Below are 18164 nucleotides of genomic sequence, written 5' to 3'. Positions count from 1 at the left end.
CTCCTCTCCACAACCTCCTTTCAGGCAGTTGGAGAGAGCAATGAGGTCTCCCCTCAGCCTCCTCTTCTCCAGGCTAAACACCCCCAGCTCTCTCAGCCGTTCCTCATAAGGCCTGTTCTCCAGCCCCCTCACCAGCTTCGTTGCTCTTCTCTGGACTCGCTCCAGAGCCTCAACATCCTTCTTGTGGTGAGGGGCCCAGAACTGAACACAGTATTCGAGGAGCGGTCTCACCAGTGCCGAGTCCAGAGGGAGAAGAACCTCCCTGGCCCTGCTGGCCACGCCGTTTCTGATCCAAGCCAAGATGCCATTGGCCTTCTTGGCCACCTGGGCCACTGCTGGCTCCTGTTCAATCAACATCCCCAGGTCCTTCTCCTCCAGGCAGCTTTCTAGACAGACTTCTCCTAGAAGTGTCTTAGTACCACACCTCCTTCTCTCCGCACGGGTCCGCAGGATCTGGGAACGCCGCAGGAGACTCTGGGCACAGCTATCGGTTCTCAACGCCACCACATCCCTCCCACAATGGTCACCGAGGTGGACGTGGACAGCAAGGGGACAAAAGGTCTCCAGGGGTTTGGCAAGGATGCAGTGGGAGGAGAGAGGAACTCGAGCGAATAAAGAAAAGAAACTACCTGGAAGTTAAAGTGTTTATTGATGTGTTTAAACTTTGTACATTCCCCACAGACCACACTAAGGAGTTTGCAGGTAAATCTGTGCATAGTGGGAAGAGACACGGAAGGGAGAAGAAAAAAAAATAAAAGTCACAGGAAAAATAGAAAAAATACACCACAGGTTACCAGAACCTCCAGATTTAAAAAAGCCGTGAGCATTAACACCAACTATACAAGCATTACAAAGACATGATGGTGAGTGGAACAACTCCCCTTCTGTTCTTCTCGGGGCCTATGCTTCCAAGTTCCCTTAAAGCAGGCAGTATCCCTTCCCAACTCGTCCCTCTCTTCCCTCCCCGCTGAACTCCACGTTCATCAGCTCCCAAGGTTCTGATTATTGCAGTGATTTGTCATTTCTGGGCAAACACCAACGCCCGTGGCCCAACAGCGCCCGAAGAGAGCGAAGGCGCCAAGGCCTCCGTCTCTTAACTACTTACCCTGTCGGTGAGGCAGGAGGGCTGGGGAAAATTAAGTAGTAGTAGATAGAGGGGGCTGTTAATGCCAGGTGAGTACTGAAGGAAACTGGTTCAGAATGGAGGATTTCAATTCAACACTGGGAACTTCCAACTCTAGAGCAGAACTGAATCTGGAAGGGGCATGTGCAGACCCCGGTTTGCACGAACCATGGTCTAACATTCCACTAGAATAACTATCAACGAGATGCTAGAAGCCTTTTAACTCCTTGCCTCCAGGGAGTCTGGATTCCTAGAGCCCGAACTGCTAAGCAGCAGGGTGCACATCGCCGGCATATGAGGATGGGGGAGCTTTTTGGGCTTTTTTTTTTTTGCTTTTTTTAATTTTTTCTTTTTTCTTATAAGGATTTTTGTTAGTTATCATTCCCAATTGCTTCCTTGCTTATGCTGTCACAGTTCCTACTCCTAAATTAATCTCTTTGCAACTCCCAGTGAAATTCACTTTAAAAAAAAAATAGAAAGGAAAAAAAGAATACTGCTTTATATATAAAAGCCAAAATGACTGAAGAGCCACAACCACCTCCTTGTGACAAGGCGGGCTGGTACAAATGACCCTCAATATACAGGTGGTCTATCAGAAATAATAAAAATCAACATTTCCCGTTTTATATATAGAGCTCGGATCAGACAACAGTACAGCGGAACTGGTATTTCTCAGATCGTTAAAAATAAAAAAAAAAAGGAAAACTACATCTCAGTCAAATATCTGCAATAGATCCATTTTTCCCATTTAAGGAGATTTATATATCATATTGTTATATTATCATCTCTTCACCCATTTAAAAGAATGGAAATTGCAACTCTACAGTAGTAATTATAGTCTTAATGATCCAGGAGTTCTGAATGTAAGATGAAGTCCTCTCGAAGCAACTGTTGGTCAGTAGTTGATCCAAAACGCTGGACCCCTTTGGCCCTCTGCCCTGCTCCTTTCCCGGTCAGGGCTGTTGTATCTTCATCTCTTTTATATCTGCATCTGCTCCAGGTATTTGTAGGTGGGGTTCTCGTAGCCGTGGTTTTGCATCTTGCTCAGATGCCGCTCTTCTGGGGTGAGCATTGGGTCAACCTGCAGGAAGAGCAGATGGTTACTGGTCGAGGGAGGTACCTGCAGTCGCATTTCAGAGTAACAAGAGCTGACAGACAAACACTGGAAAAATCCTGTGGCAGGCAGTGCACAGGCAAAAAGATGAGCCACGAAAACCTCGTTCGGGTGCCAACACCTCCTGCCTGCCCCCACCGCCACGTGGATGTTGTCCACAAGCTAACAGTACAAATTTGGGACCCACTTCTCTCATTAAAAAGGTTGTTACTATAGAATCATAGAATCACCAGGTTGGAAAAGACTTACAGGATCATCAAGTCCAACCATTCCCATCAATCACTAAACCACGTCCCTCAGCACCTTGTCCACCCGTCCCTTAAACCCCTCCAGGGAAGGGGACTCAACCCCCTCCCTGGGCAGCCTCTGCCACTGCCCAGTGACCCTTTCCGTGAAAAATTTTTTCCTAATGTCCAGCCTGAACCTCCCCTGGTGGAGCTTGAGGCCATTCCCTCTCGTCCTGTCCCCTGTCCCTTGGGAGAAGAGCCCAGCACCCTCCTCTCCACAACCTCCTTTCAGGGAGTTGGAGAGAGCAATGAGGTCTCCCCTCAGCCTCCTCTTCTCCAGGCTAAACTCCCCAGCTCTCTCAGCTGCTCCTCACAAGGCCATTTCACGTACTGGCTGGGCAAAGGCAAAAGCCACTCTCTCCAGGCTCCATTAAGGTGTCGGTAGAAACGTGCACGTTGGGAGCAGAAAGAAGGAATCACTTCTCAGCGTTCAGCCCATCTTAAGAGTTGTTACATTAGTTGGGAGGACAAATTGCTATAGATTGACTGACTTGCTCCCTCGCTAAAGATATCGCGGAAAGCTCATTTAGTGCTAAATCCTATCCTGAGCCAGCCAGGGAAGCCTAATTGAATTCCTTGTGATAAGCAAATGCAGCTGCGAAGTGACAGGTCCCAGCATGGCACATCGATGACTGATACCCCCACACTAACAAACACACGATGAAGATGTTCATCCTCACCCTCAGCGCTAGGACCCAGCCGGGCAGGGCAGGGCTGCTGATGGCTTGGCAGCTGCTGCCATCTTCACCCCCACACACACACTGTGTGACTCAGCGCTGAGTATTTTCATCCCCGGTGATGGAGCAGGGGTTGTTTCTCACCTCCACAATCCCATGGCTGATGGTGCCATACTGCCTCTTCCTCAGCATCACCAAGCTGATGACTATCACGGTAGCTATGGCAACAGCAATCACCAACAGGCCAATAAGGGCGCTGCTGCTGAAACTGAAGTCATCGCGGAGGGAGTTGTCATTATCCTGGAGGGAGGAAAACAACAGAGCGGGTAGAGGAAGAGGGATGCGGGAGATTCACTGCAAAATGCAAACCTAAAAGGTGGCCACCAACAAGGTCTTCAACCATCTGTGGTACCAGACATGACTAGTTACACCTGACAGCAGAAATATTTCACCTCTAAATTCTTCACCAAAGGACGATGAACACAAAACTGTTTCCCCACCTAGGCATTCCTGACAGGCACTGGTCCACACCGACTTCCTATCCCACAAAACACTTTTGCAACTGAAGAGTTGCCTCCTGCGTGTTCACTGCTGCCATCCTTATGCAGAAAAACCACTCTGCCTGACCTACCAAAGCAGTGTCAAGGCACCAAAGCCCCAATTCAGTAACACACAGGAACTGAAATCCAGCTTTAGGAGTTTGGCCATGGTAGCCACATACATACCGGCTCATCCACCAGCCCACCGACACGCTCTGCATTGAAAATCATTTCCTTCACATCAAGGGTTTCATCAATTACCTGAAAACAGTCACAAAAGCATTTTATGAAAGGGGCCGTTCAAAACTGGTGGGAGAAGGAACACTAAGACAAATGAGACCTTAAATGAACACTAGCAAAGGCTTGGAACCACCTAGCACCCTTCCCCTGTGCTCAGCAGCGTGGGATGCTCCCCAGCTTTTAAAGCCACCTGAGGCAGTGCTGCACCCATTTGGTTGTCCACACTACATCAAACTAAAGACGCAAAAGAACTAGGTGCCTCGACACAGCATTTCTGCTGTGTAGTATCTAACCTGTGGCACTGAAACTCTCAAAAGTTGACCTTTATTTTCCCCAAACCCAGGGAACTGAGGCAAGGCGGCCACCGCTGTAACCTAGTGAATTCTCACAGTGCACGCAGAGCCAACACCTACCGGGTCGCTCACCTGCCGAAGAAGGTGAAGCCTTTCCTGCCATGAAAAATAAGTGGGAAGACAGATGGAACACACCAGCATTTGGTGTATTCCGATGGCAAGCTATCTAGCTAAAATAAAGGCATTTTAAAAGGTCTCTCCTTGGGAAAGCAGTTACTAAATCCCAGTTCTCCAACTCAGGCTGCCAAAGATCTGGTTCCCTCCCCTTCCCTCGCCCTCCCACCCTTCTGATGTTAATCAGCATTAAGAGCCTACAATAGTCAGAAAACTGACTCCCCCACACCATATGGATAACGAACACACTGACATTCTGTAAGCAGGAAGGAGACGTGGAAATAAGCCACCGCTATTAATTAGTGTCCGCGGCAGGTTTTGCTTTTACAAAATAAAGGTGGAGGGCTCACCACATTTTCATCCACCTTGTTCTTGCTGTTAATCACTTTTTCTTCAGCGCCGATCAGCCCATCCAGCTCGGTCATGCCAGAACCTGCACCAAAAGAGCAAAGCAGAGCCCATCAGCCCTCTCTGTGACGCAGAAGAAGGGCCACCTACTCTGTGGAGCTGCTGTCGCTAGTGTGATAAACCACTGGTTATTAACCTGTCTTCATGCAGTTGTGTCAGAAGGGGAGCTGATGATCTACACTACGGTGACAAGTGATTGCAGGATCTGTTAATGAGGGAAATGAGGTGCAATGAGAGGAGCAGACAAGACTCACCACAACCGTGTAAATCCAGACATTCCGAACCATTAAGCGTTGCTGTTAAAGAGTGCAACACGTAACGTGAATTGTGAGTGCGCAGAGCTGTCTGCCAGTGTCACCCCAGGTCACCACCACCTCACCATGACCCCCGTGACAGAAACACACATCCCTTCTCCGCTGAGAATCAGTGTGCAGGGAACACTTTCAACCGCACGGCCAACATCAACCCAGGCTTTTCAAATCAAGTGCAGCAGCAAGCGCCTCAGGAATGAGACTTTCAAGGTCACCCAACGTGGCTCTGTAATGAGCTGCTGTCCCATATCTGGCACCAGCCCAGAAACCATAAATCCCAGGGCAAGGGAGGAGCAAAAAACGACGGCAGCTTTTGTACCAGAACATCACTCGCCCACTTGTAGGCTGAAACTAGCACAGGCTCAAGAGAAGAATATCAATTAACGAAGGCAGCTGTTCTGCACAAACTGTTTTGATCTGAAGCAGTTATAAATAGATCAGATCAATAACAGAAAAGTCTGATACAAAACACTCAGACCTAACATAACACAGCAAGTTAGGAGAACGCCAGCTTTCCTTCATAGAATCATAGAATCACCAGGTTGGAAGAGACCCACAGGATCATCGAGTCCAACCATTCCCATCAATCACTAACCCATGTCCCTCAGCACCTCGTCCACCCGTCCCTTAAACCCCTCCAGGGAAGGTGACTCAACCCCTCCCTGGGCAGCCTCTGCCAGTGCCTAATGACCCTTTCCATGAAAAATTTTTTCCTAATGTCCAGCCTGAACCTCCCCTGGCAGAGCTTGAGGGGAGGTTTCCTTCACCAGCAGGGTCAATGTCACATCCTTCACAACACCCATGCCTGCCCAGCACAAGAACAGGAGACAGCAAAGCCCCCAGCCTACCGCAGGGTCCTTCTGACGAGGAGTGTGAGGTGGGGAAAGTCCAGCTACACCACGTAATGCTTTGCCAGTGACTGCACACCCCTCTCCTCGAGCTGCTGAGCTTGCAGGTTGCCCAAGACATTATGTTAAACACTGTTGAAACTGGCACCGTGTTCTTTGATGAGATGCAAGCAAAGGTTAGTTGGCTCCAAGCTAAGTTTTTACAGTGACAGGCTTTTACTGCCTGAAAAAGCCAAGGAAACGAACGTTTCACTCCAACTCCTCCCAAAAGCAGCATCTTGGGTTTTAGTGCATCCCCTTCCCTGTACTGGTCTCTGGAGACAGTAATCGGATTCTGAGCATGGCCAAGGCTGCCCGTCTGACTTCTCACGGCTGTCGAAGCAGGTCATGTTATTGTGAAAGTCAATGATGGGGATTTTCTGGAGAGATTGGCCACAAATAGTTCTCTACTTTTTAAGAGAACTATCGTGTCAGCTTTTGGCCTATGGCTCCGCAATTCAATTCTCAGGAGCCAACACAGCACGGTCTCCAGGGCTGAGAGTTCATCTGCTGTGCTGCACTTTGCTGTTTGTCACAGAGCGCAGCAACAAATAACAGACCCAGCTCTATGCAGCTCAAAGGCACAGTTTAGATTATAGACTTCCCAGGTGAAAAAAAAAATACCTGAGCAATCCCCAAAACTCCCTGGCAGTCCTCATGAAATTCAATGGGAAGGGATGGGAGAGAAGGAGCAAGTGCAGGATATGATCTCTGTCCCCAGGTCATCAGAAACTCTCCCATTTCTCCAAATGGGGAGACCCAGCCTAGATTTATCATAGAATCACTAAGGTTGGAAAAGACCTCTAAGTTCATCCAGTCAGCCCAACCCCATTAAGCCACCAAAACCATGTCCCGAAGTGCCACAGCCACATATTTTTTAACACCTCCAGGGATGGTGACTCCACCACTGACCTGAGCAGCCTCCTCCAATGCTTCACCACTCTTTCAGTAAAGAAATTTTTCCTAATATCCAATCTAAACCTCCCCTGGTGCAACTTGAGTCTATTTCCTCTCATCCTATCACTTCGTACTTGGGAGAAGAGACCAACACCCACCTCACTGCAGCTGTAGAGAGCAATAAGGTCTCTAATTCAGCTTCCTCTTCTCCAGCCTAAACAATTCCAGGTCCCTCAGCCACTCCTCCTCATCTTTAAGCCAACAAAACAGTCATCTAAAAAACCCCAACCTACCAAAGTTAAGGTTGTCCCACTTGTTTCCAGAGCAGCCAGTACACCGAGTTAGCTGTACACCATTCCACAAGAGGGATGAAAGTGACTTACACTGGTAGAGAAATGCTGATATGAGAATAGTTCCAAGCTATCTGGCCTTCACCATGCTACAAAAGTATTCGTGTTCATATAAAATGGTTATTAGCAAAATCCTTTGCTCTCCTTTGAGATTCTGCAAATATACTTGGAACCAAAGGCTGGGTTCACTCCTCACCCACAGCACTCGTACCACTGCCCTGCAAGAGCATTTTAATTGTCAGCCTTCCACTTCTACTTCAGGAACCAGACCTGTGGTGGCAAATCAGCCTGACCTGATCTTTACCTCAGGCTGTATCACTAACAGAGGATTTCATTTAATGCCAACATTTCTGTGCCGCTCTTAAAGCCCACGCAGCTCCTTTCGAGCCAGGCACTGAGTTACTGCAGAATTAATAATGAGCTAAAAATCATAGAATCATAGAATAACCAGGTTGGAAGAGACTTAGAGGATCATCAAGTCCAACCATTCTATCAATCACTAAACCATGTCCCTCAGCATCTCGTCCACCCGTCCCTTAAACCCCTCCAGGGAAGGTGACTCAAACCCCTCCCTGGGCAGCCTCTGCCAGGGCCCAATCACCCTTTTGGTGAAAAATTTTTTCCTAATGTTCAGCCTGAACCTCCCCTGGTGGAGCTTGAGGCCATTCCCTCTTGTCCTGTCCCCTGTCACTTGGGAGAAGAGCCCAGCTCCCTCCTCTCCACAACCTCCTTTCAGGTAGTTGGAGAGAGCAATGAGGTCTCCCCTCAGCCTCCTCTTCTCCAGACTAAACACCCCCAGCTCACTCAGCCCCTTCACCAGCTTCGTTGCTCTTCTCTGGACTCGGTCCAGAGCCTCAACATCCTTCTTGTGGTGAGGGGCCCAGAACTGAACCCAGGATTCGAGGAGCGGCCTCACCAGTGCTGAGTACAGAGAGAGAATAAGCTCCCTGGACCTGCTGGCCACGCCGTTTCTGATACAAGTGAAGATATGCGAAGGACAGCATGGCTGCAAAGAGCCTGCTAGGCCCAAAGATGCTGCTCCCTGCACGCCAAGAGACCTCGCGAGCCCATCAGACTGGAACACACACAATCGATCAGATGCTCAGACCAGTGGGTTTCTTTAACACTAGGCCTAAACAAGCAAATCGAAAGCTACTGATCTAAATGAAAGCAGGGAAATGAAGATAAAGGTGAGTATGAAACTAAAATGAAGCTATCAAACACACAGAGAAGGTAGGAGAGTGATCGAAAGCACTGTGAGGGAGCAGCTTAGAACCAACCTTTTTTCATTGGATGGTACAAATCCGGCTGAGGATCTAGCAGGAGGGAAAACAAAAACAAAAATAGCAGAGAAAGGAGATTAAGAGAGAAAGGAAAAAAGGCTTGCGCATGATTTCTGACTCAGACCCTGGGAAAAGCTTTTAGTATACAGCTTTCTTTAAGCTCAGGACTCTCTTCAAGCGCTTTTAAAATACACACACACACACCAGCTGTCAACACCCGGTGATACAAAAAATAGAGATATACATATTTAAATAAAAATAAAGACAATTCCTGCAGCCCTTCCAGCAGTCACAGCACAAAGACTTAATGTTACACGAGAGCATTTTGGTTGGAAATTAATTCCAGAGTCAGGGCACACAGTAACAATTTAACACTCCTGCAAAATGGAAAGAGATAAAACAACTTTGTAAAGAGAGGTATTGGAAAATAAAGACAGCAGCTTGGTTACCAGCGGCACTGCCTCGTTCCAGTGGACAGAGTGTGAGGGGCACTGCTGGGGCAACTGCTTTGCTCTTAAACCACCCAAAGGGATGGAGTTTTCTCTTCCACCTCACTGAACCTTTTGGCTTGGAAAGCACCCATGGATTTTAAAGCCAGTGAACCCATTTTTCAGTTCCACATACCTTCACTTTCAGTCAAGGCTGGGAAGGTTTTCACCTGGAAAGGACGGAAAGGTTTGCCCTCCAGGGGAATTTCTTCGCTCTCCTCAGAGCTCACTTTGACATCCACCTGGGACTCAGAAATGGAGGATGTGAACTGATCCATGTCTGCACGTTGCTCCTGAAGCAGCTCATCTGAAAGGAATGAGAGGAAATATTACACAAACGGCATGAGGCCTGGCAGGAGCAGAAAGGGACAGATGGTTTGAACCGAGCTGAAGCAGGGCTGCAGGGGAACACTGTTCAGGGCTGCCAGGTTACCTCATCCTGCATGCTCTCAGCTCTCATCTGGAAGGCTCGGTAAAGGCGTTGCCCAGAAATACATACAAATATGGGCCAAGAGGTTTGATGTGGCAAGATGGGATTAAACTCCTAATAAAGCATGAAAGCACCTGCCTATTTTTATGGATCTTTTTCATCACCCTCTGAGAGATTTCTTTGCTGTCCTGAATGTTGCTGTCGTTTTTTAAAGGGACAGTGGAAATTCTTACGAACAAGCTATTCCGACTGGCAGTGTTGCAAACCTAGAGATGATCTGCCCCGCAGCACCTAAGCCTAAGCCTAAGTGCTTGTTGCTTAGAGAATCTCTTCAAAGGAGTGAGCAAGTCCACTTCACTTGATGTAAAAGCTTGTAGTCTGACAGGGTGGCACGGAAGCTGGCACACAGAGACACTCACCAATCTCATCCTGGATTTCTTCAGCCACATATGGCACCTTGTAGAGCAGAGACAAGCTTTGATTCATCCGCTCCTCGATCACATGGAGATGTGTCATCACCTGCAAACGCACAAAAGCATGTTGGAGCAGGCAAAGACTGTCAGCCCTTGGCTGGTACCAGCACTTCACTTATTTAATAAAATATCTGCTACTGGTGGACCTGCCGTGACCCACGACTGAGTGGGACATGGGTCCATCTAGCCCAGCTCTCTGGCTGATGCTCTCTAACACATCCTGCTTCAGTGAATTGCCACCTGTACACAGCACACCCCGTATTTTGGAGAAAGGTTGGGATGAGAGAGAGGATTCAGCCGACTCCCACTGTAACCAGCTCTCCACTGGAAACACCGAAGCTGGTATTCCCCACACGCCAGATATGGTCATAATTCATTTCCTGGGGCAGCTACAAGCAAGTGCTTTATTAAATGGATTATCATTCCTGACTCCTAGAAAAGATAGAGGCAAAGGGAGCAGACAATATTATTTATCAATTATTTATTTTAAAATATATATTAAAATATTTATTTTAAAAATATTATTTATTCGAGACCGCTCCTCGAATACTGTGTTCAGTTCTGGGCCCCTCACCACAAGAAGGATGTTGAGGCTCTGGAGAGAGTACAGAGAAGAGCAACAAAGCTGGTGAAAGGGCTGGAGAACAGGCCTTATGAGGAGCGGCTGAGAGAGCTGGGGTTGTTTAGCCTGGAGAAGAGGAGGCTGAGGGGTGACCTCATTGCTCTCTACAACTACCTGAAAGGACGTTGTAGAGAGGAGGGTGCTGGCCTCTTCTCCCAAGTGACAGGGGACAGGACAAGAGGGAATGGCCTCAAGCTCCGACAGGGGAGGTTTAGGCTAGACGTTAGGAAAAAATTTTTTACGGAGAGGGTCATTGGGCACTGGAACAGGCTGCCCAGGGAGGTGGTTGAGTCACCTTCCCTGGAGGTGTTTAAGGCACGGGTGGATGAGGTGCTGAGGGATATGGTTTAGTGTTTGGTAGGAACGGTTGGACTCGGTGATCCGGTGGGTCTCTTCCAACCTGGTTATTCTGTGATTCTGTGATTCTGTGATCAACCCTGGTTTCAAAACAAAGGTGCCTTTCAGAACAGCGGTGGCACTACATTTGTCTTACACCCACTACACCCACTCACTGGCAGCAGCGCTCTCCCTTTATTAGAGACATAAATTTAAACGCTGCAGAACCTCAAATCGCTCTTCCCCAGCAGATTAAATTCACTGGTGAAGTCAAGCCTGACCTGAAGAGGGTGCTGCATTATCAGGGATCACACAGACCAAGAAAACGTTTATATGGATGCTCAAATGTTGGAAAAGGCTAAGGAGCTGAATGGACCTGTTTTACAGTCTGACGTGTGCCTGACCTTTAAGAGCAAGGATGAAAGCAATTTAATTTTACATGTGGCAGCTTGTCAATCAAGGGAATCGACTGCAGAGCTTAAAGTGCATCTGAAAAGTAAAGCGAATGGAAATTGAACTGTACCACCCACATCCCTCGCATGTCGATTTGTTGACACTGCAGCCTTCAGGATGAATTAAAGGCTGTTTAGGTTTTAGCTTAAGAAAACAGTTCACGCAATCCCCCTTGGGCTTTGGCAGCATCAGAACAAAGGGTCAGGGTGGGCCGTGCTTGATATGCTAAGCTGCCTCTGGAAACGAAATCACGTATTCTGCATCGCGAGCTGAACACCAGTGTGTAAATACAATTGCTATTGCTCTGTCTGAGGATGTGCAGCTTCACAAGAACCACAGAAGCAGCAGCAGCAACGCGAGAGCCAAGGGCTGAAGGCACATTGCTAGCACCCAGGAACAACATGGGACCAGGCACATCCAAAGGTGAAGTCAGCTTCTAGAAAATCCCTGCAGCGCTTCTCCACGCCTCAAGAGAGGTCACAGCAACAGACTCCACGCCCCATCTTCCTCCTAAACCAGCCATTTCCACCTCCCGGTTATACAGTCAGGTAACAAAGCCTTTTTTTCCCAATAAACTGGGACTTGTACACCAATTATACTCCTACGGCTGTGATTGCACAGTCAGTTCTCTCTGCTTCTCTCCAAACTCAAGAAAGGACATCCCCTTATGAACAGACCTTCAGCATCAATGGGCAGTTCTTAATTTGAATCTCAGGCCTTTCAGTATCTCTTTCACCATTTGAGAATTAAAAACAAGTATAAGGACACAATCTGAAAGATTTGCAGGATATCTGTAACCACTCTTCTAAGTACAATGGTCAGATTTGACACCCACCTGAAGCAGCATATTCACATTTTCCTAAGCAGCAGAAGGAAAATGGCTTTCTGGCTGTTCAGGAGTAAAATATATTGCAAAAGGGCAAAATGAACTCATCAAAACAGACTTTCTGCTAAAGCAAGAGAATGCCCACAAACCCAAACCACAGGCATCCTGAAGAACAGGCCTAATGAAAGGAACACAGTGAGGAAGTCTGTTCAAGGGTGACCAAGGCTCCAGCAAATAATTTCATGGGTGTCCGACCAAAGGAAACACAAAAATGATAACGAACTAGTTCTAAACCCTTAGACTCTTCGTTGTCACCAACAATAATTCATGTATGAGCCAGAGTTCCAATTCCTAACACAAAGGAAAATAGTACAGACTGGTGGCAGGCAATACACGTACAGAACGGGAGGTCTCTGCACAGGTAGGAGAAGTTGCTATAGCATCCAGCAAACCATCAAGGACTTGACGCAAGGCTTCTAAAAGTCCCTGACAGTGAGGGCTGGGTAACAACGCTTAGTCAGGGCTAGGTAACAATGCTTCCCTTGACAGAAGCCTTCTTATACCTGAGATTTCATCTGTGCAGCCTTTTCTGGGTCAACTGCCAGGACGTGCTGGTAATGGCGAATGGTGTGCAGACGGTCCTTGTTCTCCGCACGAACGTAGCGCTTCAGAGCCTGCAGGATGCGGTGGGGCTGCAGGAGTTGAGGAGGGGAAGAGTTCAAATCCATTTGATTCAAATAAAATTCACTGCTGAAATACAGCCCTTCAGATGTGAGCCTGCTTTGTTGCTGGACAGATCAATCACCTGCGCTAACCTCTTAGATATTTCCTTTCTAAATCAAGTCTGTCTCGCTCAGAACAGAATGCTTGCGAACACAAAACAAAGCAGAGGGGGCTTGAACCAGGCAGAAAGGTAAGTAAATCAGGCAGCCCACTGCTAGGCCTTCGGCACAAACTGCCACAACGGAGAAAGCTTATACTGGGATCCTATTCCCAGTTTCTGCCTCGACAGGACACAGGTTAACCTTCATTCCCACCTTTCACCCCACTCAGTGCTGCCCTGCTGTAAAACTTCATCGCAACAGGACTCACCCGCGGTGGGTCAGCCTGCAGGGCAGCCAGGTAGTTCTCCAGAGCAATCCGACGGCGATCGTTCAGCATAGCTTCCACGCGAGCCAGGTGAGTTTCCACAAGCTGCTGCTTCTCGCTTGCTGCCTCCTTCTCCAGAGATTTCACCATTGCCTGGAAGTGCTGGAACAAAGAAAGGAGTCTGCATGCATCAGGGTCACCTATTCTCAGTCGTGTAACCCATAGAACAAACGGAACCTGTCACACAGCGTGTCCTCGGCATTTACAGCAGGAGAGAAGGGCACTGACAGATGTTGACACAGATTTCACCTCTGCAAATTCAAAACTTGCTTCACAACCCCTTTCAACGGTCTGAAGACAACACATGGCCTTGCAGATAAAGGTTGTGTTGATCCAAACTGTACTGACTGAATGGCACAGTTTTAGCTCTTCCCCTCAACCCTGCAACACGGGAACAGGACAGATCCCTTCAGCCTAGAGCTGTCGATCTGAATTTGCAAACATTTACACAGGTATTGCAGAGAGGACTTTTCATCAGTGCATCTTCAGCTCAAATCTCTATCTATTCTACTAGAAAGGCCATAACCCACATCTTCAAAGGAGCCAGAAGATTCCATTAAGCATTGGTATGCTTCATCAGAGATGACGGAAAACTCTTTTGGACTTAAGAGTGGCTTACATTAAAAAATGTAGAGAGAAAACCATGTTCCAGGATAAAATCCGAAGCGGGCTTAAAAGCTGGAGTCAGCCACTCAGTTGGATAGTGGTTTGAGGGAACTTCATGTAGCTGTCACTGCCAGAAGAGCCTGCCCCTACCAATCCCATACTGAGCACATCCCTGATTAACTTCACAGTCTGACTGAACTCTCCACACAAGGCACAAGATTGGCATTTTGGCAGCGAACCAGCGGGATCTGCTGCCTAAGTGGTTTTCACTAAGCCTGCCCGAACAGGAAATGTGTGTCCGGAGAGTCAAGGCCAATCTGAACAGGGCTGTGAGGCCACCAGTTAGTGCAGAACTGGCCAAAGGTCTGAAGTTACAGTTTGGCTCTGCTTTTGGCTCTGCTTGCAGGATGAGATAGCTTCCTTCTACTGGGCACAGGAGAGGACCTGGCACAGTATCGGATCACCCCCAGCTTTAAGAACAAAGCACGCAATTGAATCAAATCTCCTCTAAAAGGCAGCTGTTGACAGAACAGGAAAGCTGTTCTTCCATCCCAGTCGCCTTTTGGCTTTGAATATTAGCATCTCTCATTGAGTTTATCAAGAAGATGAAGGCGAAGCACCAGTAACTTTCCTCTTGAAGTCCTTCAACTCTTACCTGAATGAGAGTCTGTCTTTCTGCCTTGGGGAGATTTACGGCTTGGTGCTCTGCTTCCTCCCATTCCTTTTTCACCTGGATAAGGAAAGGATAGATCACATCGACAAGACAGATTTACGTTTGATCTTTGCAAGCTAACTTGCCTTCACAGGCAGATCATTGTACAGGTTTTGAAGGCACAAAAGAGCTGCTGTGGGGCTTAACGCTAGAACTTAAGCCCTCTGGGCAACAAGCCAAGTGTCCCCCCGTGATTCGACTCTCCCATCACTTTGAAGAAATTAAAATCTAACTGCCACAGTGTGGTCACATTGCAAGAGACACACAGAAGGTGGGCGACTGGAAAGGAAGCCAATTCACCATCAATTTGTCCAGGAAAAAAAAAACATGGGCAGTAACTCCGCAGTGCGGCACAAATGACTAAAGCTACAGACACTCACCCGGTCCATGCGGTTGTGGTGTCTGACCTCCAGCTGCTCCTTCGCCTTCTGGAAGCGGGCATGCTCGTTATCATCAGCCGGGGTTTCAAAGTAGACATCCACATCATCAGTTGGCACTGCAAAGAGAGGGCAAGGATAAACAAAGGTCCAGAAAACTGCGATCCTGGATTGCAAAGGACAGGTAGGGAGAAGAATCTCCATAATTAACAACCTGGCAGGCTGAGTTTACCGAACCACCACCTACCAGGAGTCCAGTTTGGCCTCTTTAAGCTGCCAATCTAACACACACCACCACCAGCTACAGCCTCCCAACACCACAGCCATGCACTGCAGCAACCACCACCAGCACCTCTCAGTCTTCTCATTAGTTCTGGGATGAGCATTATTCAGCTCCAGCACCAGAACCATTTGGATTGCAGAACAAGGAATGTGTTTTCTCTTCCCTTTCACATTGGCTTTGGATGGTTTAAACAACATTTTGCGCATTAGCCGTTCGCTGACAAGCTGGCTCCAGACATCATTAATATGATTAGGGAGCTTGACAATAAATGTGCACAAAATGCTATCCAATATTTTATACTTCAGATCTACCTTCCCTACCAGACGCACCATGCAGGACTAACAGGCAACGATATTAGACAAGACAGCAACAGAAGGAGGATCAGTGTGACACATCGACTTGTCCAATAAACTGGATGGTTTGTATCTTTAAGACATTCAAATCCAACACAGGGAGAAATAAAATTTCAGAACTGACAAGTTCAAGCATCTGCAGATTTCACAACAGAGGCGATACACTCCATAAAGTGCAGTTCTGGAAACACTGAACCCAGTTTCTGTGTTACAATTTTAGAAACTACACATTCCAGAGCCCTTTCTGGAAGGATCTACGGCAAACAAGATGCATTTTGTTGTAGCCCTTCAGCAGAGAGAGCGCAGAAAGGGAAAGGTATGGAGAGCTTTCATCTGCTTGAGTTATCTGGGTGGACAAAACCTCCCACATGTCACTGAAAGACAGTAGATGTCAGAAAAAATTTACCTGGCACTTTAGCACAAATACAGGGTAAGAGTTTAGCAGAATTTCCTGAATCCAGGAACCTTTTCTCTAATCAGGGAAGAAGGATTGAACAAGGGGAAAGAATTACTTGATGAAATAATGGCAACATAGAGCACAGGCATCACCGCTGTGTAAAGGAGACAACGTCAGGTCAGTGCTGCATTCTAGGCCTGCCCATTGCCCTTCTGACCAGGCCTGGACACGGAAAACTCCCTTCCCAGTCCCAAATCCCTCTGGAACAGGACAAACTTCTGTACAAAAAGCTCCTGACATCCGCATCTTTTATTTCACCACTTCAGTCAGATCAGCCCAATCTAAAGCACTTGCGTGAAGCCCATTTTGTAAACAGGATTACGGCTGGCACAGTCAGACTGCCAAGCCCCAGATAACACAAAAAGCCTTTCAAAAGGCTTTAATGGCAGCTGAAGTGGAAGTGCTGGAGTTCAACAATAAGATTAATAAGGAGGTTAAAATGTTTTTGGTAGTTTTATCATCTGACATAAAAGCCAGTTGAAACGGATGCCAAAAACCTCAAGCTCTCAAAAATGCAGGGATTGAGTCATGATTCATATTTCAAACCGAGCTGAAAGTGGGAATCTGAATTCTATACCACTTCTCTGATCTTTTCCCAGAATACAATAGCAAGAAAACGCATACAACCAGGAGAACGGCCAGTAGCAGCCTGTTGTGCAGGACCGACTGGTCAAACACATGGGGAAACAACTGGGGAAAGAGAGTGCTTCCTTCCATGTGTTTGGAAAAAAGCCACTCATGGGAACAAGCAAGCTATGTGTTCACAAGAGGTTCACGACAGCCCCTGGTGCCTGCTACAGATCAGGAGGAGGAGAACTAAGCCCTTAGCAAGAGCTGCAACCCAACAGCGAGCACAGATAGCAGACGCTGAGAGCCACTTTCCCCAGAAAAGCTCACCCTACAGACCTAGAGAAGTGGAGACAAGAGGAGACTGCTGCAAAAGGACAGACAGACCCACTGCGGACACCAGAACCAAAGGGATGAGCTACACACGCATCCTCTCTTGACCAAGACGAGGAGGAGGAGACACCAAACGCCAGACAGACAGTGGCTAGCTGCAAAAAGGCCAGTGGGGGCAGGACTTACTCATCTTTTTACACACAGCCATACAATACTCCTCTGACTCAAAATTGTTCCTGTTGCCTCTGCAGCCTCCATATATAAAGCGAATGCATTTTCTCTTGTTAGGGTCGAAGTACCAACGAGGCATCACAGCCCGGCAGGGCCCTGTCATCGCCTCCTGGGAGCAGACAGCTGTGTGGAGACGGGTTAGAACATGAGCTAGTGAGGAGCACAAGCCTCGCCAAGCGACTTACACAAAGCAGTGGTGGCTCTAGTTCACACTCTCTTCTGAGGCACTAGCACTGGCCCCAGCGTCGCTCCGGCACCGACCAGAGGGCTTTTGTCAGTTTTGGAGGGGGATCTTGAACAATGCAAAGGCATTCCTCACAAAGTTTGTCAGCGAGGCGCCTGTGTGTGGTGCTTAGGAGTGAACGCGAAGCAGCAGGCGACCCCAGCAGTTGTCTCAACATGGAGCTCTCATCTGCCAGAGCGATTTCTGCTTAGCTAGAGGCTGAAACAGCACGGCTCTATTTTGCTGATGCCACAGCGTTATGCCTCGGGCGCCTCAGCGCTAGAGTCTCCACCGTATAAAATCAGCACGATGGAAAGAAATCCCATTAGGGCTGCTTAAAGATGACCTGTTCTGCTGCACTATGCCTGGATGGACGCTTCGCATCTTAAAGTGAGGTGTAAGAGCCAGCGAAATGGCAGGCTAAGTAAAAGGAATATGACTGCCAAGGTTTTTAAGTTTGCAAGCATCTATACACTAATTATTGAAACTCCAGGTAGCCACAACACGTGAAGTGCCTCACAATAAGCAGGCAATACAAGCAGCCGGGTTGTTCTGAGGCAAGAGAACAGATATGGTCCATATGTTAGCAACTGCTCATAGCACTTCAGGTAAAAAAGACTGTGTACCCCCAAAACAGACACTCCAATCACACTGTTCCAATT

The 18164-nt window shown here is 47.8% G+C and overlaps 1 protein-coding gene across 5 annotated transcripts in view; it reads right to left on the bottom strand.

Moving 5' to 3' along the window:
• Positions 1-630: 630 nt before the first annotated feature.
• Positions 631-18164, bottom strand: part of APLP2 (amyloid beta precursor like protein 2) — a 50846-nt gene continuing 33312 nt past the window's right edge. The window contains exons 7-18 of one of the 5 annotated variants that reach the window (XM_069876506.1): positions 17235-17402; positions 15059-15174; positions 14622-14696; positions 13304-13462; positions 12775-12903; positions 9921-10020; positions 9208-9378; positions 8581-8616; positions 4798-4880; positions 3927-4001; positions 3346-3501; positions 631-2204 (exon numbers count right to left, since the gene is read on the bottom strand). In XM_069876506.1, the coding sequence (XP_069732607.1) occupies positions 2103-2204; positions 3346-3501; positions 3927-4001; positions 4798-4880; positions 8581-8616; positions 9208-9378; positions 9921-10020; positions 12775-12903; positions 13304-13462; positions 14622-14696; positions 15059-15174; positions 17235-17402 (1370 nt within the window). In that variant the 3' untranslated portion in view covers positions 631-2102. The remainder of the gene's footprint in view (positions 2205-3345; positions 3502-3926; positions 4002-4797; positions 4881-8580; positions 8617-9207; positions 9379-9920; positions 10021-12774; positions 12904-13303; positions 13463-14621; positions 14697-15058; positions 15175-17234; positions 17403-18164) is intronic. The other 4 variants (XM_069876507.1, XM_069876508.1, XM_069876510.1 and 1 more) reach the window with 4 other exon arrangements.

This window comes from Phaenicophaeus curvirostris, chromosome 25 (genome assembly GCF_032191515.1).
Source record: "Phaenicophaeus curvirostris isolate KB17595 chromosome 25, BPBGC_Pcur_1.0, whole genome shotgun sequence".
Lineage (NCBI taxonomy): Eukaryota > Metazoa > Chordata > Aves > Cuculiformes > Cuculidae > Phaenicophaeus > Phaenicophaeus curvirostris.
The sequence above is the reverse complement of the archived record's forward strand: the minus strand, read 5'-3'. Positions and strand labels throughout refer to the sequence as shown.